General features: G+C 39.8%; 1 protein-coding gene across 1 annotated transcript in view; it reads left to right on the top strand.

Annotated features, from left to right (window-relative positions):
- LOC124553199 (zinc finger protein 721-like) overlaps positions 1 to 27,766 on the top strand; it is a 177,449-nt gene that overhangs the window by 45,290 nt on the left and 104,393 nt on the right. Inside the window, exons 2-3 of the mRNA XM_047127094.1 lie at positions 13,069 to 13,128; positions 18,828 to 18,902. Coding sequence (XP_046983050.1) covers positions 13,069 to 13,128; positions 18,828 to 18,902 — 135 coding nt within the window. The remainder of the gene's footprint in view (positions 1 to 13,068; positions 13,129 to 18,827; positions 18,903 to 27,766) is intronic.

Genomic DNA, 27,766 nt, shown 5'->3' with positions numbered 1-27,766 from the left:
TATCTGCATTCATATTTATTTCGTATAATTAAACCTACTCCCGCATTACCCCTATCTGAATTTGTATTTATAACCCTGTATTCACCTGACCAGACGTTCTGTTCCTCCTGCCACCGAACTTCACTAATTCCCACTATATTTAACTTTAACCTATCCATTCCCCTTTTTAAATGTTCTGACCTACCTGCCTGATTAAGTGGTCTGACATTCCACACTCCTACCCATAGGGCGCCAGTTTTGTTTCTCCTGATAACAATGTCCTCCTGAGTAGTCCCTACCCGAAGATCTGAGTGGGGGACTATCTTACCTCCAGAATATTTTACCCAAGAGGATGCCACCATCATTTAACCATACAGCTGAGTTGCATGTCCACAGGAAAAATTAAAGCTGTAGTTTCCCCTTGCTTTCAGTCATTCGCAGTACCAGCACAGCAAGGCCATTTTGGTTAGTGTTACAAGGCCAGATCAGTCAATCATCCAGACTGTTGCCCCTGCAACTACTGAAAAGGCTGCTGCCTCCCTTCAGGAACCAAATGTTTGTGTGGTCTCTCAACAGATACCCCACTGTTGTGGTTCCACATAATGCATGATTATCTGTATTGCTGAGGCACGTGAGCCTCCCCATCAGTGGCAGGGTCCATGGTTCATGAGGGGAAGGGGGGGGGGGGGAGGGAGTATTATATGGGACTATTAATACTTCCGCATGTGTGATGTAATTGTTTATTTATTCTTCTTTATTCTACTGTTCCAATTGTTTATGTTTATCCTGTGAAACTACAAATGCACAAGTTGCTGCATCATGAGTGGTGTCTGTTCTGTTGCATGTCTGACAGAACACCATGCCTGTCTATACAGATGTATTCTATGAGTTTGCTACTTTCAACTAACAGAGCGAAAGCAGACTGTCAGCACATAACATGAACTAGCTCAGTGTTTTCATTCATACACTATGGACATACCGTGTTTGGTACTGATCTGAGTGCTTGACAAGTGGAGATTTGGGTGTAAGAGTTGTCTAGTTTACACTATTGTATTTTTGTGGTTTATAGTGTTTTGAAAGTTGTTGAGTTCAAGCATGCTGTTATGGAGCAAGTCTGTAATGGACATACAGCTGCCTCCTGTTTCTATGTAATGTACTTTCTGTCCATCAATGTACAGCTTTTCCTCCACGGTGTTGGTTGTTAAAGCTGAAACCAGTTGAGAATAAAGGCATATTTGTTCAGCTGGTGGCTTGAAAATGCTTCTCTTCAAATTCTTGACAGCCGTAAATAGTTACCTACAAAAAGTTCTAAATGCATTTCTTCAGTGTTCTACCAGTGAAGCGAAGTATACCACCTGCTTTACTTACAGCTGAGCCTATGCTATCATTCCATTTAATATCGTAATGATGTGTTGCACACTGGTATGAGTCACCGATTCCAGTTGTGAGTTGTTGATATTATAGTGATGAGGTATTTCATTTTTGTTTGTCTTATGAAATGCACAGTTTGAAGGAAAGGACAGATTGCTACTTATCGTAAAGAAGACCCATCAAGTTGCAGTTTTACAGTTCTTAACATCTAAAGCTAGTTGTCAATCTTTGCACCACTTCGAAATCTTATCAAAGTCTGACTGAATAATGTGCTGATTTTCTCAGATTGTACTTGATTATAGAATTAATATATTGCCTATGAGTTCATTCATATGTAACAGAAAGTACAAAGGTGCCAAACGATTCTACATCTGTTGATGACTCTCCATCCACAGTAACTTGCTGCGTCCTTCCTCCCTACCGAGAAACCCTCAGTCCAGTCACAAATATTCACTTATAACTTATGCAATTATACTTTGGGTAATAATATTAGGTGCAATATTGAGTTAAATGTTTTTCAGAAACTTAAAAATACTTCATCTGCCTGACTGCCTCAATCCATAATTTTAGAATGTCATGTGAGAGTGAGTTGGCTTTCAGATGACCGATGTTTTTGGAATCTGCACTGGTCAGCGTAGAGGGGGTCATTCTGTGTGAGAAAATTTCCCTCGTAACAGTTCAGTCAAATGTTAGTTATGTTGGCATTGTGGACACAGCTTTCTCAGTTCCAGTTTGTTTGCGTAATACAATGTGCTCTTCATGTCTATACTGTGTATGGCCTGGCACGTGCATGACAGTGATACAAAAAATATTTTGGTTTTGTGTGACATTACCTCAAAAAATATTTTGGTTCTTGTGGTGTTACCTATGGCACAGTACAGACAATGAGAGAATAAAGACTTTTGAAACGTGGCCCCATAGAAGCAGGCCATATTTACGTGGAAGTTCTATGCTTAGGAGCTTACGCCAAAAACTTTATTACAAATTTTTTTATTTGTTTTAAGTCTTTGGCATGGCTCCCATAATCGTAAAACACATAGACATAATGATTTTGTACGTGCTTATTTGGCTGAATTTTTTGGTGTGCACAGGACATAAATTAAGTTAGCAGTCACCACATAAACACCACGCTTGCTCATGTCAGATTTCAGATGGTGCCTAGTCAGCTGGCAAAATTACAGAGACTTTTAAAAGAGTTGTTAGTGGAATTTTGGCTGTCTGAAGTGAGTTTGATTTCTTAGAAACCTGATTTATTCCATACCTTATCTCATCCAAGGACTCAGCATTTTTTACTTCCTGTCACCAGATGTGGATTCTTCATCTCTTGAAGCTGTGTGACACCGTTTCCAGATAACTGTATTCTGTTATGAGATACTGTGAGAAAGTATTGTGTTTGAAGTGTAGTCAGTTTGTACTTTGAGGTTTCTGCAGAGTGCCTGGTACGAGGTAAATTTAGAGGTTTATACTGTCATCATATTTTGACTCTTGTGTTAACAAGAATATTTAATTGGAAACTTAACATCATGCAACAAACTTCAGTATATTTTCCCACTTTCAGAAACCAACCACTTACTCTGTGGCTATGCCACTGAAAGAAAATTCCATGTACACAGCACACTCGTGGGTCTGAAAAATCAAAACTTGTGGTACCTACTTTTTACACACCTTCTGCTCATCTACTGGCACATGCCTGCTTACAGAGCCTCTATTTGAATTAGCCTGTTGCCCATGTGAGTAAACTTCTGCTTCGCATCGAGGTACATATGCCCTGGTGCAAGAAATTTGCATCCAGTTTCCTCAAAACACATGCACAATTTTGATTACATATACATCGTCACCAGTGGTCAAGTACATGTAATGCTGTAATTTGTTTTTCAGTAGTGGTGATATGTCTTTTTTTGTTTGTTGTCATTATTGTTGTTGCTGCTGTTGGTGTGGCCTTCAGTCTGAAGACTGATTTGATGGAGCTCTCCACACTACTAGGCTTCTTTTTCCAGAAATGATGTGCTTGCTGTTGCCAGTCTGCATGTTATATCCTCTCTACCTTGGCATTTGTGATATTTTGCTTCCCAAACAGCAAAACTCATCTGCTACTTTCAGTGTCAAATTTCCTAATCCCATTCCCTCAACATCACCTGATTCAGTTCAATCTCCCCAAAGAACAACTGTTTCATTAGCACTAGGTAGTGAGAGAAAGCTTCAGGTGATAAGTTGAAAGTTCAGTGATGAAGCTTTCTCTTTGTAAGCCATATAGCAAACAACAACTGAAATATGGACAGATGACACACGGTGTGTGTACCAAGTGAAACCGTCACATATTCATTAACTTTTTTTCTCTTGTAGTTAGTTCCATTATCAGTATCATTAGTTTTGTTAGCCCAAACACATGGTACATCAACTGCATCACCAAAATTACACAAGTCTCTATTTGCTGTCACAGCCTTGTGAATGCTCATTCTGATCTGGGATGGGCCTCTCTTACACAAAGGCTCAAATACATTGGAATCACACACTTCAAAACAAATGTTAGCTGAAAACTATCAGAGAAAGATCTAGAATGTAGGAAAAGATAGATGGTTACTTACCATAAATATGACACCTTAAGTTGGAGACAGACACAACTAAAAGACACTTACACATAAGCTTTCAGTCACAGCCTTAAAAAAATAATTTATTCCCACAAGCAAGCACAGCTCACACACTCACGACCACCAACTCCAGCAGGTCAGACGGGGCTGCACTGTCGCGTGGAATGGAAGCAGCAATCTGGAGGAGGTGAGGAAGGGGAAGCGATAGCAGTGTATGGGTGGGGCGAGAGAAGAGTGTGCAGGGACTAGACTGCTTAACACACACAGTGTTAGGAGGTTGTGGGGCAGAGAGGAGGGGAATACGGAGCGAAAAAGGAGAGGAGTGGGGAAAGATGTCTGGGTGCATTGGGTGAGGATGGCAGACAAAGAGGGTGGGAGACGAGAATGGGGAGTAGATGATAGGACAGGAGGGGTGGAAACTGTTGGTTGGTCAGGTGCAGGTTGAGGCCGGAATAACTTCAGGAACAGAGAATGAGTCGTAAGGATAACTCCCATCTCCACAGTTCAGAAAAGCGGGTGACTGAGGGGAGCATCCAGATGGCTCGTGTTGTGAAGCAGCTGTGGAAATCGAGCCTGTTACGTTAGGCTTTTTACTATGCCACGGGCTGGTCTACTAGGCTCGTGGCCACAGTTTGCAGTGGCTGTTCATCCTGATGGACAGCTGGTTTGTAGTCATCCCAATATAGAAATCTGTGTGACGATTGCAGCAGAGCTGGTGTGTGGCGTGGCTGCTTCTGCTGGTAGCCCGGCCTCTGCTGGGGTAGGATAAGCCTGTGGCAGGAATGGAATAGGAAGTGCAGGATGGATGGACTGCGCAGGTCTCGCACCTGGGTCCTCCACACGGGTATGATACCTGTTGCAAGTGTTAGGGTTGGAAGCAGCATGGGGATGGTCTAGGATCTTGTGGATGTTCTTGTTTATTACTTGTATAGGCTTATTCTCTGGTATGAGTTATGCAACCACCCTCCCCTCTTCTCATCTTCTGTCTGGTTGATACATGCTATGATAAAATAATGTGCATAAACATATTTATTGGAGATTTTTCTGTTATGTAACAAAAATTTTCTGAATTTACCTTGAAATTTAAATTATTTTTTAAAGTGTTTTAAATATGGAGTAATTGTTGTTGGTGAATGTATTTTTTATGAAATCATTTTTGGCTAATTCAGTCACATCACAAAGCTTGATTTTTATATTGCCATAATGATATATAACTATGAAGTGAATGTACGTAACATTGAATCTATTTATTGAACTATGTCACAGACCAGTCTGTCACCACCACCAAGATTTCAGGATTGGAGGGGGAGGGCATATCACACTCAAGCCCTGTTGTTCTGCCATGACTGCTGGAAGCACTTGTATTAAGTTGCACTATTTCATACTGCACTTTATCAATAAGTATTAATACTTCTGTTTCACAAGTTCATTCATTCTGTGTTGAAATCTGCATTGAATTATGATACACGATCCTCTCCACTAAGTGGAGTGTGTAATGTACCACTGTGTGAAGCAAACTCTGATTCTGCAATTAACATTTGTTTTTCCCTGTTTTTTATGTTCTTAAAAAGCTAACACAACCTTATGGGGAAATCACTAAATTACAAAAGTTGTTGGAAATGATTCACATAATGAAATTTTACATTTAACAGTATTGTGAGAAGGAAAGTTGCTACTCATCATATAGCAGAGATGCTGAGACGCAGATAGACGCAACAAAATGACTCTCACAATTATATCTTTCAGCCCTTAAGGCCTTTGTCAACAAATGTCTGTCTATTGTCGATGAAGGCCGTAACGGCTGAAAGATATAATTGTGAGAGTCTTTTTGTTGTGCCTGTCTGTGTCTCGGCATCTCCGCTATATGTTGAGTAGCAACTTTCCTTCTCATAACATTGATACCTTCCAGCCTGGATTTTCCATTGTTTGAAATATTACATTTCATGTTGTTAAACACGTGTTGTGCAAAGGAATCCTGAAGTTTCCATTGATTGAAATATTGCATTTCATGTTCTTAAACACAAGTTGTGCAAAGGAGCAGTGGTAATATTTCCTTTGGCCAATGTCACTTACTGTTAAGGGTAATGGTAAGTTTGCACTCCATCCATTAATGAGCAGCATTCATTGCATATTTTGTGTGAATTCAAGACTTCTAGTGTAGGATTGTCATATAGCTCAAAGATACATTTAATTGTGTTGCACAGGCAGATAATTAGTTGTAAGATGTCAGTTAAACGCTTTTATTGCAGCGATCCATATTCAAATGCTACTGCACACAATGATGACAAGAAAGCAAGTTTTCTCTTTCACGATCCAGTTATGAGTTTACTTTTAATATTTTGTATATAAGTGAGCAAACAGTGTTCAGTCACTACATTCTTTTACAAGATCACCAGAAAAAAATTGTCACCTCCTCGCACAAGCACACTGGTTGGTTAGGAGAGCTGTGGAGGATGTAGAACTGGGACCAGCAGTCACGTGACTCTCCACCCAAGTGAAGTAGTCTGTGTGCAACACTTGTTTGTAGAGATTCGGCACAGTAAGCTGGGTCAACATGGAAATGTGACAGAAACAACATAAAGGATGCACCCGAGACCAAGCATTAAATGAAGTTTCCAAATTTGTCAGTGCAGGAATGCTGACTGTCCGACGTGTGTATAAAGAATGAAGTACCACTGCAGCCGTGTAGCACGGGGTAAGAATAGAGGTGGTAGAAACATGCTAGTTGACAGGGGCCGGAGACGAGTGTCGCACCTCCTTGTCGACAGCAGTCGTTTTTGAACCTGACAGGAATTTCTGGTGTCTGTGAACGCAGGTCCATCTCAGTCAATTTCCAAGTGACAGCTGTGAAGAGAACACCGAGAAGTGCTGTCACTGTTAGGTGCACTTAAAGTTGCAATTCCTCAGTGACACAAACAATGCAGAAACTAGACAGTAACTGACTGGAAACATGTAGTACGGTCCGACGAGCCTCTTTTTCTGACAATGTGAGGCAGTGAGGCAGATTGTGGAGTGTACAGTTTGGGTCGGAGGAGGCTCTGTGATGTTTTTTTGGTGGTGTTTTTTTGCACTGTTTTTCATTGAAGTTATTGTGAATGTGAATTGGGATCTTTATTGTAACGTTTTTTGTAACCATCTATTACCCTTTCTTCTGTATCTTCATAACAGTTATGCTGTGGACATTCCAGGCATTTAACTACATAGTGTGGAGGATGGTTCTGTGGTGTTTGTGGGTACTTTTGCACTGTGACTCATTAAGTTACTGAGAACGTGAACTGGGATGTTTATTATAACAATCTTGGTATACAAGCGTTGCTTCATTTTCTGCACCTTCACAATGATTACACTGTGGGCACTCCCGGCTTACAAGATGACAATAGCCGTGATCACACGGTCACACATATATATTCTCAGTTTGGCTCACACTAATGGACCCTGTCACATCTTGACTGGCGCACCATGTCACACAGTGTTAATCCTATAAAAATGTCTGAGCTGTTTGGTACAGTGGGTGAGATGTAGCAATCAACGCAGTACAGTTTTGGCAGCTCTGTGGGATCTAATCCGGTATGAATGGCATATTTCAAGAAACTTGTGGATTCTCACTCTTTCTTGCTGAACTGAAGCCTATTCAGTGTTGGAGAATGTGTTACATGATGTCTCCTAAATAATTTTTTATCTGGTGTGCTTACATTAGAATTGACAGTGAATCTTGTGCTCGCTCTCAAGCTAGGCATACACGTGAGAGTTTTTCACTCTCGGAGAGCTTTTGTGGGTAACACATGTCACGTAAACAGTGCAGAGAATCAGCTCGCTGGCAGCACCCTAGGCTGGGGCAAGATCTCAGGTAGTTGCACTCTGCGAGTTTAGATGTGTCGTGTGTGTGGCAACTTCCATCTCTCTAGAGCTGCTGACCGTAGCTTCCGTATGAGGAAAACTATACCGGCACTGTCGGGAGAGCTGTGGGTAGTCGGAGAGTACTGAGCATGTGTCTGGGGTTTGTGCTGTATGTCACAGTTTTTACCCTACCACATCTTGATAACATATTTCGCCTTACTCGTGGACACAAAATGAAAATACCCCTGCAACTATGTGTTTTGAGCAATAATTTGTGCCTTCGACATGTTCCTGAGAAAAGAAATCACCTGCTTTCCCTCCTACATGAACAGCACGAGCAGTTAGCCTATTCCAGTATGTCTAGACTTAAACTGTGTAACATAACAAAGAACTTATAAAAATGTCATAGACATATAGCATTAATTAACGATACGTGAAAAAAGAAAATATTGTCCCTGAGTATACTTGATCCTACATGAATACAGGGTTTTCCAAAAAGATGTTACCTCTTGTATGGGATTGACTTTTATTTTATTAGTTATTATTATTTTGTGTTAATTTTATTTATTTTAATGTTAAAACACAAGTTGAAATATAACTAGTGCACTTCTTTGACCTGTAATTTGCGGCTCTCGGTGCATGTGCTAAGTCTCTCTACCGTACAGGCCATACCTCATTCACACATTCGTGTAGATATAGAGCATACAACTTGTGTTATACTTTCTTTGAGGTCATTAATGACAGTATGTTTTGTAGAATACTGGTGTTCTTTCATCGTTCCCAAAGCCAGAAATCACATGGAGTAAAATACACTGACTGTGGTGGCCATGCCAAGGGGTCCGCCTCTCCCAATCCAGCATCTATGAAATGTTTGATCTAGGTAATATGAAATCTTTAAGGAAAAATGTGGAGGTGCATCATCTTGCTAGAAGTAACCTGATGTTACAATACGGAGGGGAAGATTATCATCAATAAATTCTGCAACATATCTTGGTAAGAATATCCCCTTACAGTCTGATCATTGAAAAACTGTGGACCAAGCACTCAAAACTTCAAAATGCTGCACCAAACATTAAATTTAAGAGGATTGAGTGTGTGCTCTCTTAGTTTATGGGGATTGTGTATACTCCGTCACAGCTGTGCATATTTGTGTTGCCGCTGACATGAAATGTAGCTTCATCTGACATACAGAACACAACATTAAGGTCCATGTGCACCATTTCTAATAACACTTCTGCAGCCAGTACATGAGCAGTTTTATCAGAGTCAGATAGAGCCTTTATCATTTGAAAATGGTATGGCTTCATTCCCACGTTGAAGTGGAGAAATCTTAATAGACTTGTCCACACAATTCCCATTTCCAATGCTAATATAGTACTTAACTTTTCTGAGCTCTTAATCATTGTGCCTGGACTGGTTATGTTGTTATCTTTCAAATACTTGTTGGAGTCCATTGTTTCCTTTACAGTCATTGATCTCAGGCGCAGTGCACATAAATTTCTCATTCAGGTGACAAATAGGTAAAAGGCTTTGAGGATCCTTATGAAATCACTGCTGAAATTTCTTTCTTGCTGTTGAGGGTGACCCAAATTCTATCATCCAAGCTGCTGCCTTCCTTCTCTCTTCCAAAGTAAGTCGGGTGACCATCTCTGGTCTGCGACAAAACAAAATTTAAAATTATCTATTAACATATGGGTGGTAATATCGTTTTGGATGAACCTGTATAAAAAGGTGAAGGACAAACTCGCAACTTATCAGCTGTGCAATTTTAACACTGGAATTGAGCTATTCTATAAATGTATACCGGCACAGTCTGAACAGTTGAGACTACTGTTGTGCTGGATACTCACAGTGAAGTGAATGTTATTAATGTGTTGGTAAGAAAAGTGATGAACAAAAGCTGCCAGGAAGTGGAATCAGGACGAAGTTCTGCATTTAATCAGTTTGTACGAGAAAAGGTCAGCGTTATGGAATGTATGGTTTCTGGACTACGGGAACAGAGTTAAGAAGCAAAGTTTGTTGGCTGATATTGGTGCAGTTTTTAACATTTCCACAGAATGTATTTACCAGAATATTCTCAGCTTAAGGGACCAGGCAAACTAGTTTCATAACATATGTTAATTAACTTACAGAAACAAGTGACATTATGTTTGAAAGTAATTGTTTTGGAAATCGAAAAATTGCCATTTCACTTCAAGTACTGGTAATAAGGCTGTATCTACAATTTTATATGATGTGATATTATTGATTATATTGTTATATTGGGTGTTAAAGAACAGACCTTCCAGAATTATAGGTGGTTCTTGAAGTCAATATAAGTAAAATTGTTCAGATAAAAGTGTATCCAGATATGCTTCATTTATCAGATATCCACCCTGTTTGGCTTTTGAAGAGGCATGGATATCAAGATGAAATCTGCTGTAATTTTTATTTCATCACAATTGCTACTTTACCAAATATTAAAGAGAATAAATGTACCCAATGCTAGAAATCCTAGTGTCACAAGCAGTCTATCTTTAACACCAATGAATTTATGCTTGAATTTTTGCTTGGCAGTTTTGGGTCCAGTTATAAGGAGTATTTCTTCCATCTCCATTTCTGTCATTCTTATAAAATTTTGATATTGTTGTAGATCTTCCATCACAAGCTCTACAATGAGGTTCTTGTATGCTCCAAAATTATCCCTCCTTGTAATTCACTCTGTTATCCAACACGGACATGGTCTTTACATTTTTTCTTTGCCACTCAAAGCATTGACAGTGCAACTGCAGCCTGATGCTCTTCCATCACAATCTCTTCCTTTACACACAGAACTACTACTAAAAAACCTCATGGTGAGTGATCTCTCATCTCTCACAGACTCTTCCACCCTGGTATTTGTAAACACTTCAGACATCTGCTCTCACAACTCTCTCAGACACTTAACAGAAAGTAACCATAAGTGACTATCAGACAATAAAACTATTGGCAAAAACTTGTCACTAGTGTAATGATTCTTCAAGTACTATCTAAGAGTACCAAATGGTCTAGGAGCAAAAAACTCACTTGTATCTCAGCTCTTAGGTGTCTCTGCCACGACCCTCAAATGTCTGATAAATTTGCCACTGATATGGCTACTTCATGTTTTGACAACAGGGCTAGTTCATGTTAGGTGTGGTGCAATGCTATCCTCTTTTTATGTGGAATCACCTGCAGCATTAATGTAAATACAAAATAAGTTCCAATCCTCCAAAGTAACATTACTAAATGGCTAAGTAAAGACATTAAAATCCCATTTTCATCCAGGCAGCCGTCCCTCAGTTATGACGTCTCTAACTTTGTAATGATAATTTATAAGATGCAATTCCACCTTTCCCCAGTTGTAACATTTCTTTAAGAATTACAGCAACACATTGTTCAACTTCTTACTGCAGTTTGGGGATAGTGTGTGGGTGAGTTGTGCAACAAGCAATCTTAAAATATCCGTACAACAACAAGTCAGATGCAGATAAATTTTGAGACCAAGTGGACCACAAATTGCTGGAAACCACTTGTTCCTGAAAACACTGACTGATTCGAGAAAGTCATGCTCTTGTTGGCAGTACAAACTGTTCAGTTCTCCTCCTGAAACCATTGTGTTGTAGCTTGTCTTCAGACATTGTGGTCACAAATTGTGGCACCGTCTGTATGTAGCACTCACCATGCTGTTCACGAAAGAATGTGATAAAGATTTTCTCCTGTGTGGTGTTACGTACCAAACACACACTTTTTGTGCTTGCTGGAAGGATTTGTACAGAAAATGTGAATTTTTTGTCGTTTCAGTATGTGAATTCTGTGTCTTCACATATTTCTCGAGATGGTACCGTGCTTCATCAGACCGAAACTGATGAGAGAGGTATTCCTCATTTAATGATATGAATGACATGAACCACTATCAGAAAGTTGTACAGCATGAATTCTGCCCAGGTACATCTTTAAAACACCCAAACAGTGCCATCTGTGTGCTACATACGGAGAAACATTAGTGGCTAGATAGGCATCTTACAGTCTTCGTGGGACTTGAAGAATACCCAACTCCCTCACCTCACGTGTAAGCTTTTCTGACATTATACTTTCGGTCAAGCACATCTGGCTGCCTCTCCCACATGTCCTGTATTCTGGAACTTGCTGTGCATCTGCTTGCTGTTGGATGAACTTTCGTCTAAAGATATTCTGAGTCTTGTTGTTATTGGCTCATTTAATGTACTGGGTGAGAATGAATACTCTGTCCTGTAATGTAATACACATTGCTTCACAGTCAATTAATGATTATACCTGCAATAAAGAAATAAACATTACTTGATAAGGTTGTGTCATGTTTTAGACACCTTGCAACTGCGTGTTTGCTTGTCTAATGTCATATGTATACTGCACTGATGAACCAGAGCATTTTGACCACTGACCACCATGAGACTGAATGCCACCAAGCAGTGTTGTAGAGATGTGACCCAATATATGAATAGGGATCCATTCTAGCGACAATATGGGTTGTAGACAGGGGAATCCATTGATGTAAGAGACTTTGTCTAAAAGGACAGACCTGAGGACTAGCATCACGGAAACGTCAGAGCTTGTTAGCTGTTTACGTGCTGCTGTTGTAAGCGTCCATGGGAAATGGTCAAAGGGCAGTGAAACAGCGAGTAGGTGACAAGTTGTCGGATATCTACACCTCACCGAGGAATGTGGAGGTCGGAGACTTACCTGCTCTGTAAAGCGAGATAAGACCGACCTGTGGCAGATCTGAGGACAGAGTGCAATGCTGGTGCAAGAAAAAATATTTTTGTTCAGCACACATTACTAAATTTGGGGCTCCGCTCACCCTACCTCCCTTTGTGATCGACGTTTTCACAACTGTGGTAGCATCGTGCAGCAGAATAACTGTCTGTGTCACGAGGCCTAAATTGTGCTACTGTTGTTTGAGGGGAATGATAGTGGACTGGTGTTGATGTCCTGGCCACCAAACTTGCCCCATCTTAACCCAGTGGAACAAATCTGGGACATTATTTGGCACTAGCTCTGTGACCACAAACCGACAGCCCATAATTTGTGTGACTTGTGCAATGATGACTGACGTCACATACCTCTGGAAAAGCACTGATGATGTGTCAAATTTGTGCGACGCAGTATCGCTGCTGTATTGTGTTACAGAGGTGACTCGTCACACGTTATTGAAACAGATGCTCGTAATATGCTCGGTTCATTAGTGTGTGTGTGTTTCTATTTTGAAAGTATCTTGTGCCTCACGTAATGCAATGTCTTAATATTTACATTACAGGTGACCGATAAGGCAGATTCGTCACACACATTCCACCAGGTGTTCCTTGTGGAGGACAATGTAAGTTGTTCTGAAATATTGTCAGTGACCACAAATACAAGTCAGTACTATTATTTAATCTCTACTGTTAATTAATCTCATACATACATTGTTTTTATTTAATACTAGCTGTTCCCAGCCATGCATTGCTGTGAGCCAGTCTGATTAGATGGAAAAGAAAGACGAAGCACAAATTTCTAATATTTATGAATACTGATACATGCCCTATTCTCCTTCTCCCTTCTGTCTCTGTACATCTCTTCCTCTTCCATGCTTTGTCCACCTCCTCTGTCCCCCTCTCTCTGTCCATCTTCTCCTCCCCCTGTCTCTCCAGCTCCTCCTGCCATCTCTCTTTCCCCGTCTCTCTGTACACCACCTCCTCCTCCCTTCTGTGTCCATCTTTCCATCCCTCTCTCTCCATCTCCTCCTCCATCCTGTCTCTGAACATACACACAAAATTCAAGCTTTCGCAACAAACGGTTGCTTCATCAGGAAAGAGGGAAGGAGAGGGAAAGACGAAAGGATGTGGCTTTTAAGGGAGAGGGTAAGGAGTCATTCCAATCCCGGGAGCGGAAGGACTTACCTTAAGGGAAAAAAGGACAGGTATACACTCGCACACACACACACATATCCATCCGCACATACACAGACACAAGCAGACATTTCTGCTTGTGTCTGTGTATGTGCGGATGGATATGTGTGTGTGTGTGTGTGAGTGTATACCTGTCCCTTTTTGAGTACTTTTTGAGATTTTTGATAACAACATTTCCAGTTTTCGTATAATAGATATTACATATTTATTTATATGTTACATGTATTAAAAGATAGGTGCATAAAAAAAAGTGCATCTGCATGCAACATAGTATCAAAATTTTGAAGCAATTGGTGAAGAAATTTTGCAGATTTAAGATTTTGAGTAAACGGACATTTACATTTTTATTTATATAGAAATAGTTTTTTGTTTGTCCAATACATTATGCAGGGTGTATCAAAAAGAATCACCTGATTTGACGTGTCTGTATTTATGAAACTAATAAACATATACAATGAATTTTGTTTTTTGAAGAATTGGAAACTGAAAAAGTTTTTTTTTGTACCTTTTCGTAGGTGTTCAATACATCCGACTTGAAATGCTCGGCATATGTCAGTGTGGCATTCAGATTGTTCCCACACTGCAGTGAGCACGTCTTGAGTTACAGCTTCCACAGCTGCTGTTATGCGATGTCTCAGTTCCTTCATTGTTGTTGGTAACGTAGGCCCAGAAAGTCTTTAATAAGCCCCCACAAGAAATAGTCTCATAGAATCTGGTCCGGTGACTTTGGAGGCCAGTAATGTAAGGTTGAGTCATATTGTCCAATGTGACTGATCCATCGTTCCGTAATCCTTTGACTTAAAAACTCCCGCACTTCCAGGTGCCAGTGCTCCATCCTGTTGGCAAATGAAGTCTTTTGAATCAGTCTCCAACTGTGGGAAAAGAAAGTTCTCAAGCATATCTATAGATACGTGCTTTCTGTAACAGTGTTCTCGGCAAAGAAAAATGGACTGTACACCTTTTCCCATGAAACTGCACAAAACACATTAATTTCTGGAGTCACTCTCATGTTGTACAACTTCATGTGGTTGTTCTGTACCCCATATTCTCACATTATGACAGTTCACCTTTCCATTTAAATAGAAGGTTGCTTCATCACTAAACACTAAGCTTGGAAGAAAACTGTTATCCTCTACCTTGCCAAGAACAAAATTACAGAACTCCACAAACTCACCTTCTGAAACTAATAAACATATACAGTGAATTAATAATGGACACAAACTCACCTTCACAAAGAGCTTGAAGTAGCTGAATTCTGTATGGTTTCATGTGTAAATGTCGATGCAACACATGTCAGACGGACTTTGGGGGCATGTTGAGCTGTCAAGCTCCACAGCAAATGGATTTTTGCAGACTTCTTGAGAAACTGTAGTGGGTATGTTCAATGTCCGTGCCAGACACAGACAGTGTGCCTTTAAAGAAACAACCTGTTTCTTGTAATTTTTCATGCCATCGTCCAATGATCTGTGCTGTACAAGGATCCATGCCGTAGCTAGCACAAAAGTCACGCTGAACAGTTATTATTGACCCAAACTGTGCGAAACATAGAACACAAAATTCTTTCTGTTGTCCTGACACCTTTTTTGATAGAACTGATTTGGGCACACACTGCGGCTACATAGTGGGAACCATGTAAAACTTGAGAGTTTGGTCTTTCCAACAGTACGTTGTTCACGCTCGTATCTCAAGTGACGTAATAGTTTTGATTTTTTTAAAATCACATGCTTCTTTTTGATACACCCTGTATTTCTGAAAGTTCTTCACCAATTCTTTTTAAATTTTAACAAACTGTGGTATTCAAATAAGCACATGTTTTTTATACCTACAAGAGCTCCAGGAGGTGTAGAAAAAACCACATATATACAGTGAACACAAAGTCTTGCCCCGATTATAACAATTTATTACAGAATAACCATTTGACATAATAATTTACATTTGATGGCATTACATAGATTAGTGTTACTAGCTTTTTTTAAGACCACTTACGTCAGTAAACCTCAACGTATGCTCCCTTGGTAGCTCGGAGAATGTCGAGGTGGTATTCCAGTTCCCGCCAGGTGTTTTGTAACACGTGTACTGTCACAGTACTCACAGCAGCTTGTATCCTAGCCTTCAGTTCATTGACATCAGCAACTAGAGTGACTTAGGCTCTGTCCTTGATATAGCACCAGAAAAAAAAGGTGAAGGGGTGTAATGTCTGGAGTGAGGTGGCCAAGGTGTTGGAACTGTTCCTTCCAATCTACCGATCTGGAAATGTTTCATCCAGGAAATCACGCACTATCAAAGCCCAGTGTGTGGGAGGGATGAGGGGAGGGGGGTGGGGGTGGGGGTGCTATATCAAGGGCAGAGTCTTCGCCACACCAGTTGCTGATGTCCACGATCTGAAGGCTAGGATACAAGCTGCCGTGGGTACTGTGACAGAACACATGTTATGAAACACCTGGTGGGAACTGGAATAATGCTTCGACATTGTTTGAGCTACCAAGGGAGCACACGTTGAGGTTTACTAACGTAAGTGATAAAAAAAAAAAACTTATAACACTAACCTATGTAACGGTGTCAAATGAAACTTATTATGTCAAACGGTTATTCTGTTATAAATTTTTATAATCAGGGCATGACTTTGTGCTCACCCTGTATTTAAATGCATCATTGTGTCATAATTTAAAGAGGTTTTGCAGAGAAATTTTGGAGACTTAAGATTTTGAACAAATGGACATGGGGCTTTTGCTAACAATATATCACTTTGTATATTACATATATATACCATATGGCTCTTCAGTGGGTATATGAAAACAAACTCGTATTCAAATGCAGCGTTGTGTGAAAACTTCAGAGCAATCAGTGAAGAATTTTCAGAGTTACGTGATTTTGAACAAATTAACATTTACATAAATATAATAGAGGGAAACATTCCACGTGGGAAAAATATATCTAAAAACAAAGATGATGTAACTTACCAAACGAAAGTGTTGGTATGTTGATAGAGACACATTTTACGCCCAAAGTCCTCACACTTAAAGTTCCCATCTCTAGCTGTAACCCGTCTCTCCATCAGTCCCTATACCAGTTCCAAACTACACTTTTTCGACTTTTTTCACACCAGATCTCCAGTTGCTTTCTATTTCACCTTTATCTCCCCCATATATTTTTATTTTCATTTTCATTTCAGCCTCATGTTACACTTTCCACCTTCTAATACCATGTCACCCTCACAAAATCCCCACAACGACCCAATTAAGTTTTATTTACATTCCCTCCGCAAACATGCCTTCGCCCTAGCCAGATTACGCTCCCATATTTTATTTACTCAGGCTTGTCTGACATTTGGCATTACCCCCAAAGGCCTCACAAGTTCCCACCTCTGGCTGTAACCCATCTTTCCATCAGTCCCTATACCAGTTCCGAACATTTACATGTTTATTTATATAGATGAGATATCAAAACTTCTTGGGAAATATACCTGTCAGAATGTCTGTCATAATTGAAATTTAATTTTTGGGGTCAAGGCAAGGCTGTATGTTTTGCCATAGTTGTAGACTCATTCTGAAATTGAGATGAACTTACTATGTTGTGAATGTGAAAGTCACATTCAACCTCATTTGGGAAAATGAAAAGTGAATTTTCTCACTAACTGCTATTTTTCAGCGAATGTTAATATTCTAGCCATATCTCTCCAATGCAACCATTATGCTTCTGTTGAATTCTCTTCCTGGGATATTTTTCCTATTTTTAAGAGTTGAGGCAGTCAAAGATTTTATGTAGTCTCCATAAATGTATTCCTAGGGACAGTGGTGAGAGCAAGTATAGGATATAATAGTTTATTTGTATTAAAACATAATATTTAACTTGCAGCAGCTTTAGTAATATTGATGTTTGTGTTTGTGACCTAAAATAAGAAAGAAAAGGGCCATTGCATGGAAGAGAAATTGATGGTTGCTTGTGCTGTATCATGTAATTTTCACATGATCTGGATTTAAAATTATGGCCATGAAGTTTTGGCCTATTGTATTTCTACAGTTTAAAAAGTAGGAAAAATCCTTAAAAATGGAGATAAAACTGATTGATGATAGACATCCTAACCTCCATTAAGTGTCACTTAAAGTGAATGACAAGCTTACGGAGCATACTATTCAGTTTTGAAGCCTGAGGTGTCGGCCAAGCTGAGGGAAACAGTTTTTGGACTGATGTATAACACCAAAAACAATTAATGGGTATGAGACATGGAGATTAAATGAATAATATTAGCCCAAAGAGGAACGGAAAGATCAATGTTCAGCTACAAAAAGAAAGACAGAAAGAAAGCAGTTGATATCAGACAGACAACAAAGTTCACTGACATAATGGAAAGATTGAGTACCTCAAAATGGCAGTGGGCTGGTCATGTTGCTCGAAAAAAAGATGGCACGTGGTCAAAACATCTACGAGACTGGAGCCAAATTTACCAAAAAAGACCAAGGAGAAGACCTCCAGACAGATGGGACAGAGACTAAAGAAAGACAGCCAGATTGAATTGGCAACAGGAAGCCCGAGATCAGCAGAAATGGAAGAACCTACTGGGATCCTATTTTGGACACTGCCTCAGAGAGGCCACAACACTGAGTAATTGAACTGGATGAAGGTGATGAAGAAGAAGAAGATGATGATGAAATAAATATTGACGTATTACAAAGTGGCCAATTTTATGGATCTTGTGCATAAAATATGTCAGGCCTGGTGGTCTTTCGTAAAGCATGTGCCTGGAAACGGAAAGGGTGTGGGATTGAATCCCAGTCTGTTGATGGAATATTTCAATGTGCCTTTTAACCGAGCCTTTGTCTTTTAATAATGTGGAGATTCACCAGGGATGACACGTGGTCCGGATTGTACATTAAATTGTAGGGCAAGTTTCCCTCGTAGGGTTACTGGTGCAGCCTAGAGATATGCAAGCTACCTAAGTTGCATTCATTTGAAAGACTTGCACCAAGCCATTGTATCACACATAATTATTAATATATGTGACATTATGAAAGCAGTAAAAATATAATTGTTTCTATTTTGTAATAATATGTGCTTCATACTGGAAAGGATTCAGTATAAAACATGAATGTTAAATATCTTTGATGAAAACATTTTGTCTACTTTTCAGGACTGGGCGTCCGGAGAACATGGAGGAGACGTGAGTGACCCTTTGAATGTGGAGACACAGGAGGACAGTGATGTAGTGAGTATCATCTTGATTTGTCATCATCGTGTTGACTCCCAGTGGCTAAATTGTTACCCTTGCACACACTTCAGTCAGTGGGCAGTGTTTATAATTCAACTTAAATGTGAGAAATTAATGGCAGTCTCACCTTGAAATTTCAATGAGTTGGCAGAAGAAAGTACTAATTCGCAAGAGGGTATTTTGGGAACTTCCAGTATGCTCTGTAACTGATCATTTGCATCTTTTGTTATATGTATATGTTTGTTAACTTGTTATTGTTCCTATATTTTGGAAAATATGAATGATCTGAAAATGGATCTGACCGGAAACTAGTCACTAAGTAAATAATAGTGAAATTTGCAACTTTGGCTGTTTTTATTGTTGTATGGAGTGTATTTTCATTTATTGGATATCATTATTGAGCCAGAAATTACAATTCACAAAAATTATTTTTACTTAGCAAACCTCACATAAATCTTCTGTAATTTTGTTTTCATCTATTTTGTCAAACTTTAACAACAATTAAGAGGGAACAGTTAGAATGTCCATAAATTGTAAACTGACATTATTAAAAATAAATATGTTTTACTTAGTTTCTGCTCATTGTCTGTTTCATCTTACTGTCATTGTTAGCATAGTTTTAGTCTAAGGTGGATGAAATTCTTGCTTGCAAATTTCTTTCCTGGTTTTGGTATTCTTCATGTACATAATTTAAATGAAATGGTGCAAGCTTAGACATCAACTTTCCAAATTTAATTGAAGCATTCTATACAATTTTTCTCACAACACAATCAATTGTCACAAGATGGAATTTAAGACTTTTACAAACACATGTCCAACACCTCTTCCTGACAAGTATCTAACTTCAGAGATATTGTATTATGCAGTTATTCCAGCAATTTCAATATTAACATTTTAACAGGAAAGATTTTCACATTACAACCCATTATCCAATTTATTATCTCCACAGTTTTTAATAATCAGTGTGCAGTGTTACGTGGCTTTGTGCTTAATTACAGACTTCCTATTTTATCAGTTGATTTGTTTTCACCACGTAACGCCTGCTGTTTACGTCCTCCTTCATTGCTGAGTGATGTATCACTTTTTGTTCTGATGCCGAAACTCTTGCTTTCCTATATCTTTACTACTTTTTATCTATATAAATGATGAACTATTGGTTTTGCCGTTTAACAACTTTTTAATAACTGTGGAAGTATTACAGGCATCGGGTCCCACCTAATGTGTCACCCGCCAATACGTTTTACACGAACCTTTCGAGACTCAAACGATCTGTTTACAAAGAGAAAGCAGAATATCTCTTCCTTTGACGTTGTCCGACAACGACCTAGGAAGCTCGACGCCCTCGCGGCCCGGGCTCTTCTGTGGCTCGCGGTAGTTTGCAGCATTTGTTTTATTCCTGGCCCACTTGCCGCTACGTCAAACTTTCGGCGTGATCGTCGGGCAATGTCTTCCACGGTATCTGCAACATAAATAAACTTTCTTCCCATGGTATTTCTGAAAACCCAAAAACAAACTTAAAGAACATGATAATAATAACTGTTCTTACAATTATTCGTATAAGTCTTGGTCGATTTAATGAGGGGTGGGACAGGCCTAAGCCTTGTGACACCACAAGTGGTAATATTACCAATATAAGGGACGATCAAAAAGTTTCTGTTTGAAGGCCATGTGGACTAGAATCGGTTTTTCAACCAGGCAAAATTACTGACAACATTGAGGCAATCATCCCACTGACATACCAGGCTGAAGGTACCCATTTTGTAAAACGCTGTGTCCTGCTGCATGAAGAAATCTTTGAATGCCTGCTGCATATCATCATCTGACCAGCACTGGTGACCCTCCCAGGCCTTTTTTAAGGGACTGAAGGAATGACAATCACATGGCAAGAGAATGCAATAGGGGTGGTGCTCTGAGTGTCTCCCAGTTTGGTCGGTGGAACTCCAACGTTAAGACATTTGCGATGTGGGGACGTGTATTATCGTGAGGGAACAGCACCCTGTGTTGCAGTTTTTCTGGATGTTTTGCTTTAAGTGCACAATGTAATTTCTTCAGTGTTGCAAGATTCCTCGAAGTCAGTAAACAGTGGGCTCGGTAACAAAAGAACGGGATGAGCATCACCTTTCCGTTAATGAATGACTCTCGAATTTCTTGGGATGAGGGGACAATGAGTGACATTACTACATTCTTCATTCTCTGAAGGGTGCTTGGTGGTGTTTCTCCTTCAGCAGCCAAGAACTGAATGACTGTGCATCGGTCTTGTTTGGTCACTTTAGTAATAATGTTGCAGTAGTTTGCATTTCTGTGTTTAAGTTGATATAAAGGCCCGATGTAGACCAACACATTATTGACTTGCTCAAATTATGAAGCTCCTTCTCTTGAATAAATCATCCAAATTTTCTGAGATTTTAATCATCATCTACCAGTTTCTTTCCCATTTGGATAATTACTACATGATGTGTGGGTTGTTGCTGTTATTGGTTTTTTCCGCTCTCAGAGTGTAATTTGAGGAAAAATATTTTTTTGTACCAGGTGATTATAATTAAACTTTCCCTTTTTAACATGTTATAACACACAAACAAATTACCGTACGAGTACCAAACTTGGTAGCATTAATGTCCAGAGTATGAGGTGGATGATTTCCATGTGTCACAGTCCCAGTTCCAACTATTGCCACCAGGTGCCATGATTAGTCATCGTGATTCATAGTATCACACCCCTGAACAATCGCAGTTCACTTGTTGGCTTGTCAACATGAGCTTGGACAAAAGGCACAGGGCATTATTAGTGAAACTCTATTATTGAAACAACAGTAATGCCGCAGCTGCACTTCAGGAATTCCCCAGCTGAAAGGATTATGGAAGGGTCTTCATTCACAACCTGCTGTATGGAGCATTGTGAAGAAGTTCGAATCAACTGGAGAACTGGGTGCCACTCTGGAAATAGGCTGACGACCATTGCATCACAGGTGGTTGATGAAATCGCTGTTGCTATGGCAGACAACACCGTGCGCAATTCCCAATCGTCAGGCAGCGCATGCTGTGTCACGACAGTTGAACATCTCATGAGCCACCGTATGGAAGCTGCTTCGAACAATTCTCACATGGGATCTGAACAAGATCCATATGGTACAGCAGCTTCCACCACAGGGCGCACAATGACGTGTTGACTTCACTTTCCACTTTCTCGGAAGGATTAAAGTTGACGAGGGCTGCCCGGAATCATCCTATCGATAGACAAAGCTCATTCGTCTCTGACAGATGAGGTGGATACATAGAATTGCAGAGAGTGCGGAGAGGGGGGGTGGGCATATTCACCTCTAGTAACTGTGCATGATGTTTCACTGTATGGTGTGGCTTCACGGCTACATTCATAATTGGTCCAACCTTTTTTTGAACTGGTTGGTGTTCAAGGACCAAAGACGTGCAGCGTGACTGGCCAGCGTTTTTGCAGTATACTTCGCCAACGTGTCATGCCCGCCCTACAGGAGAGAGATGCATTTTATAAACAATTGAATTATCAGCCAATTGTTTCCAAATGCTTGGCTGGCATGATCACCTGATCTCACTCCCTGTGATTTCTGGTTGTGTGGCTACCTGATAGACAAGATTTACCAGGGGAACACTCACACATGTGCTGCCTGAAGCGCAGCATATCAAGAGAGGTAGCCAGCATACCTACAGACATGCTTTGTTATGCTGTGCAGAAAGCAATCGTGTGCTTTCAGACTCTTCTGGACGCTGATGGGTGCCATATTGAGACCCTTTTGTAGCAGTAATGGTACTGGTATGTAAAGGTATGATGTATTGTGTAGCACATGAAAAGTGTTTCAATTGAAATGATTTTGCATTATTTCTCTTCTCATGTCGTTGACATTAATGTTACCAAGTTTGTTACACGTACGGTAATTAGTTTCCATGTTATAACATGTTAAATAGGGAGAGTTTAATTATAACCACCTGCTACTGTGTTTCATTTTGATACATATGTGTATACCATACAAATATATCCATAAATAATATACATATTATAAATATAGATTTAAAAATGTTATTGTTTGAGAAATGTTATTGGATCATGATTTTTTATTAGTGCAGAGTATTGATTTCTTCAATAGAGAATGAGAGTTTATTATTGACCAGTTTCATTACAATGGCTGCTACCAAAGCACTCTATCTAAGGACCAAATTACTACTACATGTTACAGTACCCAACCCAAATACCGTTGAACTCTGTGACTATTATTCTGTTAAGACCTGTTGATGGAGAATGCAAGCATCCACAAACACTTTTAAAAAAGCTTTCCTTTACTACCGTACCAGTTTCGGGCTATTGTGCCCATTTTCAGATGGCTACACTTGTTTTACTATAGTGTTAGATTTATCAGCAGCATGTTGTCTGCACTTGCAGTTTGTTCTGCTGAATGTTATTTCCACCTTATCATTTCTGTGAGGAAGCATACACATAAGAGGGCAAGTCAGTTATTATCTGCAATTTAGTTATATTTTTGTTTATTTTGGTAGCACTGTCATATTACATTGATGACGCATACTTTGTTTCAAGCTGCTAGGTTAGTTTCGTTACCGCTGCCGTGCTGTTAATCGTAGCTGCTCCACTGTCTATTTGCATAAAGGAAGAGCAACGTTCAGTGATCCGTTTTTTGTTGTCGTAAGGTGTATCAGGGGCTGAAATTCATCAAAGACTTTCGGTACAGTACAGGAACAGTGTTTTGCCACAACGGAGTGTCTACAAATGTATTGAAAAATTCCGAAATGGTCGCACAAGTGTTACGCACAATGAAGGAGCCGGACAACTGTTTACTGCCACATATGGAGAAACCATTGAGCATTCTTGTGAAATGATTCTCTTAGACAGACGATTAACTATTGACGAAGTATCACATCATCTGCAAATTAGTCACGGTTCTGCCTACTAAATCATCCACAACAGACTTGGGTTTCATAAAGTTTGTGCAAGATGAGTCCCAAAACAACTCACACAGTTGCATAAACAAATGCGCTTGGACATCAGCAAAAAGCATTAGGATTGCTATGGTAACAAAGGCGACAACTTCTCAGACAGGATCATTACTGGTGACAAACATAGGTCCAGCGTTACGAGGCGGAGAGTAAACGGCAGAGTATGGAATGGAAACACCCAAATTCGCCATGCAAGAAAAAGTTCAAGACCCAACCATCTGCAGGAAAATTTATGCTTATGGTGTTTTGGGACGCACAAGATCCAGTCCTGGAACATTATGCGGAAAGGGGCACAACAATAAACAATGTACGTTCACAGTGCGTTGTTTACTGCCAGGCTGCAATTCGAAGCAGACGCCGAGGATTGCTGTCAAAAGGTGTTGCGTTTTTGCACAATGCCTGTCTGCATACTGCTGCCCACACTGCTGAAACACTCCAGAAACTCAAATTTGAAGTACTGGATCATCCTCCATATAGTCCCGATCTTGCCCCTTCTGACTATCACTTGTTTGGTCCACTAAAACGGGCAGTAAGAGGACGTCGATTTGCCTCAGACGAACCCGTGAAAGAAGTGGTGCATTCCTGGCTCTCAGCTCAACCCAGAACCTTTTTTTATGAGTGCATCGGGAAGCTTGTACAACGATGGACCAAGTGCATTGAAATGCAATGATACTATGTTGAAAAATGATGTTCTTGTAAGTTTCCTATTTGATTACAATAAAATTTTATAACTACTTTGCAGATAAAAATTGACTTACCCTCGTACAACACAAACTACTGTGGCACATAAGCTCCTCACAATAAACTTTATGTCAGCTTCAAATGTGTGTAAATGTAATGTTTTTGTTTAAAACAGTATCATTTTATCCATGATAAAGTTTTTCAACTCACAGGTTTTGTTCAGTTAAACATTTCTTGGGAATTCTATAACCTATAAAGATAAACCTTTATTTGATTGTGATTACTAATTTTGGGCAGCTGTGCCCACCGCCATATGGCTGCAGTGATGGCTATTACATGGTAAATCTATGCAGCAATGTGCCATCTGTTCCTGTACTGCATTAGTGAAGCCTGTATTTGATTATGATACAAAAAACATCTGCAGTAATGGGAGTGAATGACATAACCAGCTGTGAGGCAAAATCTGGGTCTAGTGTAGTGCTGGAGCAGATGAAATTAGTGGCACCAAGTTAGTGTCCAGACAGTGATGGATGTGGCAGGAACTGAAATTTAGCATTGCAAATCAAAAGCAGAAATGCTTAATTCAGTTTTCAAATGTTGGTTTACAAAGGAAAATCCAGTAGTACTGATGCAATTTACTTCACTAACCACTGCAAAGATGAGTGAAATAAATACTTTTGCCAGTGGTGTTGAGAACTCCATTAAACTTAAACAAACCTCTAGTCCTGATGGAATCCCTATCGTAGCTTATAATGAATTTGTGGCTGAGTAAGCCCCTCTTTTAAACATAATCTCCTGTAGATCCCTTGAGCAAAAACCATACTGTGTGGTAGGAAGAAGTAGATTCTTAATGCTCAAATATAATGAAGTGTCTCAAAGAGAATGACCTCCTCTATGTAAATCATCACGGGTTCCGAAAACATCGACCGTGTGAAACCCACGCTTCTGTCACATGATTTCCTGAATGCCTGTGACCAAGACGGTGAAGTAGATGGAGTATTCCTTGATTTTCAAAAAGTATTCTACTCAGTAACCACCCCTGCCTCACCCATGCACATGCACACACTTAGTATTGAAAGCGGGATCATGTGGGATATCAGGAGAAGCTTGTGACTAGAATGTACGTTTCTTAGTACAGAGATCTGCCCCAGGGATGTGTGTAGGGACCCTTGCTATTCATGATGTATGTTAATGACATCATAGACAATATTAACCCTAGCACCACTAAGCTTGGATCTGTCTCATGGATGTCTAAGGGGTGACAAGGGGTGAGGGGGGGGGGGGGGGCAAAAATTGGCCTCGCATTCTTTTCACTTTTTAACATTTTGTTTGTTTGTTAATTTTGTTTTGATTATTTGATGAACTAGGAATTTCTTTACTAGGTTGCAACGCACTTTCCATAGTTATCAGGAACATTATACAAATAAAGTAATAAACATGAGAAATATTATTATACTTTTATCATGATACTAACATTTTCATATACATCACACTTATATTGAGAAATCATAAAAGGATGTACAATAGCAAACCACATATTAGAAAACAGAAAATCAAAGTCAGAAATTACAATTGAGTTTTTCCTTCCGACTCACTTTCAATTTCACAACCTTTGCGTATGATTGTTTTTGCAGAATGACTGGAACACTCTGTTTCTGCAGAATGAGTGGCACACACATACTTGGAACACCTGCAACAAACTATAGACACTATTGTCATCTTGTCTTTTTCCTGTTTAGAGTTTTTACTCTTCAAACAGATGTTACATCTTCCTCTTGAATAAAATTCAACAGATTGAACAGTTGCAGTAATGCTGGGCAACATTTTCCCTAGAAAACTTTCCATTGCAGAGGTGATAGGCTTTTGTAGGCCCACGATATTCTTTGCTCTCTCTTCCGCAGCTGGCCTAACAAGCTGTTGACCTAATTCTAGCAGATACAGCCTTCTTACATCATGCGTCTTCTTACTGCAGTTTGGGTTGTTTATCATGAAAATTGTCCCAGCATTGAGAAAGGCAATATCTATCAAGGTGAAAAAGAGAGATAATAGCCACCTTCTCTTCCCTCGTTTTACTGAATGGTGTCGCGTCATTTGACCAGTGCTGTCTACGCCCCCTTTGGTTTCACTGTAGCAGAGATTGAGGTTTGTCTTTTTTTTCTCTGTTGACTCATTACCTTGTTATCATTGTGTTGTGTGGAAAGAAGTAGGAGATTCTTAGTAGGCTTCAGTATGGAGATGTATGACACCAAGGTAACTGGTGTGTTGCCTGTTTCTGGATCTGTGAATAAGAACTTAGAGGAATATAGCTCTTGACCGTGCATCTTCTTTAGCTGTCCTGGTCTGTGTTTTCTGTTACTCTTCAGTGTTCCTACCAAAGTTAACTTGTCATCACCGTAGAGCTCCTCGGTTAGGTCTATGGATGCATAATAACGATCTGTTGTTATATTTCTTCCACTTCCTGCCAGCAGATTCACTAGGCGTCTAACAACTGCCTTTGCACTCCGTTCCTTGGCAGGTCATTAATCCTTCTCTTCATAGACCTCAATGTTTATAACATACTGGATGTGTGCATCTGCTAAAATCCTAATCAGTATGCCATACTTCCCAGGCTCGTCTTTCATAAAGACCTTAAAGGGACATCTTCCTCGAAATAGGGAGAGCGTTTCATCAATCGTTAGATCTGCACTCGGTATGTAGTATTTCACAAACATTTTGTCAATTTTGTTGGAAACTTCACGAAGGGGGCAAAACTTATCCTGCTTTTGTCTTTCGGACCTTCTTTCTTTATCATCAAATCTAATCGAGGACAGCCGGCTGGTGTAGCCGTGCGGTTCTAGGCGCTTCAGTCTGGAACCAGTACGGTCGCAGGTTCGAATCCTGCCTCGGGCGTGGATGTGTGTGATGCCTTTAGGTTAGTCAGGTTTAAGTAGTTCTAAGCTCTAGGGGACTGATGACCTTAGATGTTAAGTCCCATAGTGCTCAGAGCCATTTGAACCATTTAATCAAAGACAGAAGTTCTCCATATCGAATACGACTCATTGTAATTATGTAGATATTCTTTCCCAGTACTTTCCCCCATATGTCCTCAAGAGGCAGTCTAATGCCATTATTTGTGCGTATCAAAATACCAGTGAAGCCGTACATTTCTTCTACGGCTGTAAGTTTCAAGTTCTTATTATGAGCTTCTCGGTTTGTATTGTCCAC

The sequence above is a fragment of the Schistocerca americana genome, chromosome 11 (assembly GCF_021461395.2).
Source record: "Schistocerca americana isolate TAMUIC-IGC-003095 chromosome 11, iqSchAmer2.1, whole genome shotgun sequence".
Taxonomy (NCBI): domain Eukaryota; kingdom Metazoa; phylum Arthropoda; class Insecta; order Orthoptera; family Acrididae; genus Schistocerca; species Schistocerca americana.
The sequence above is the reverse complement of the archived record's forward strand: the minus strand, read 5'-3'. Positions and strand labels throughout refer to the sequence as shown.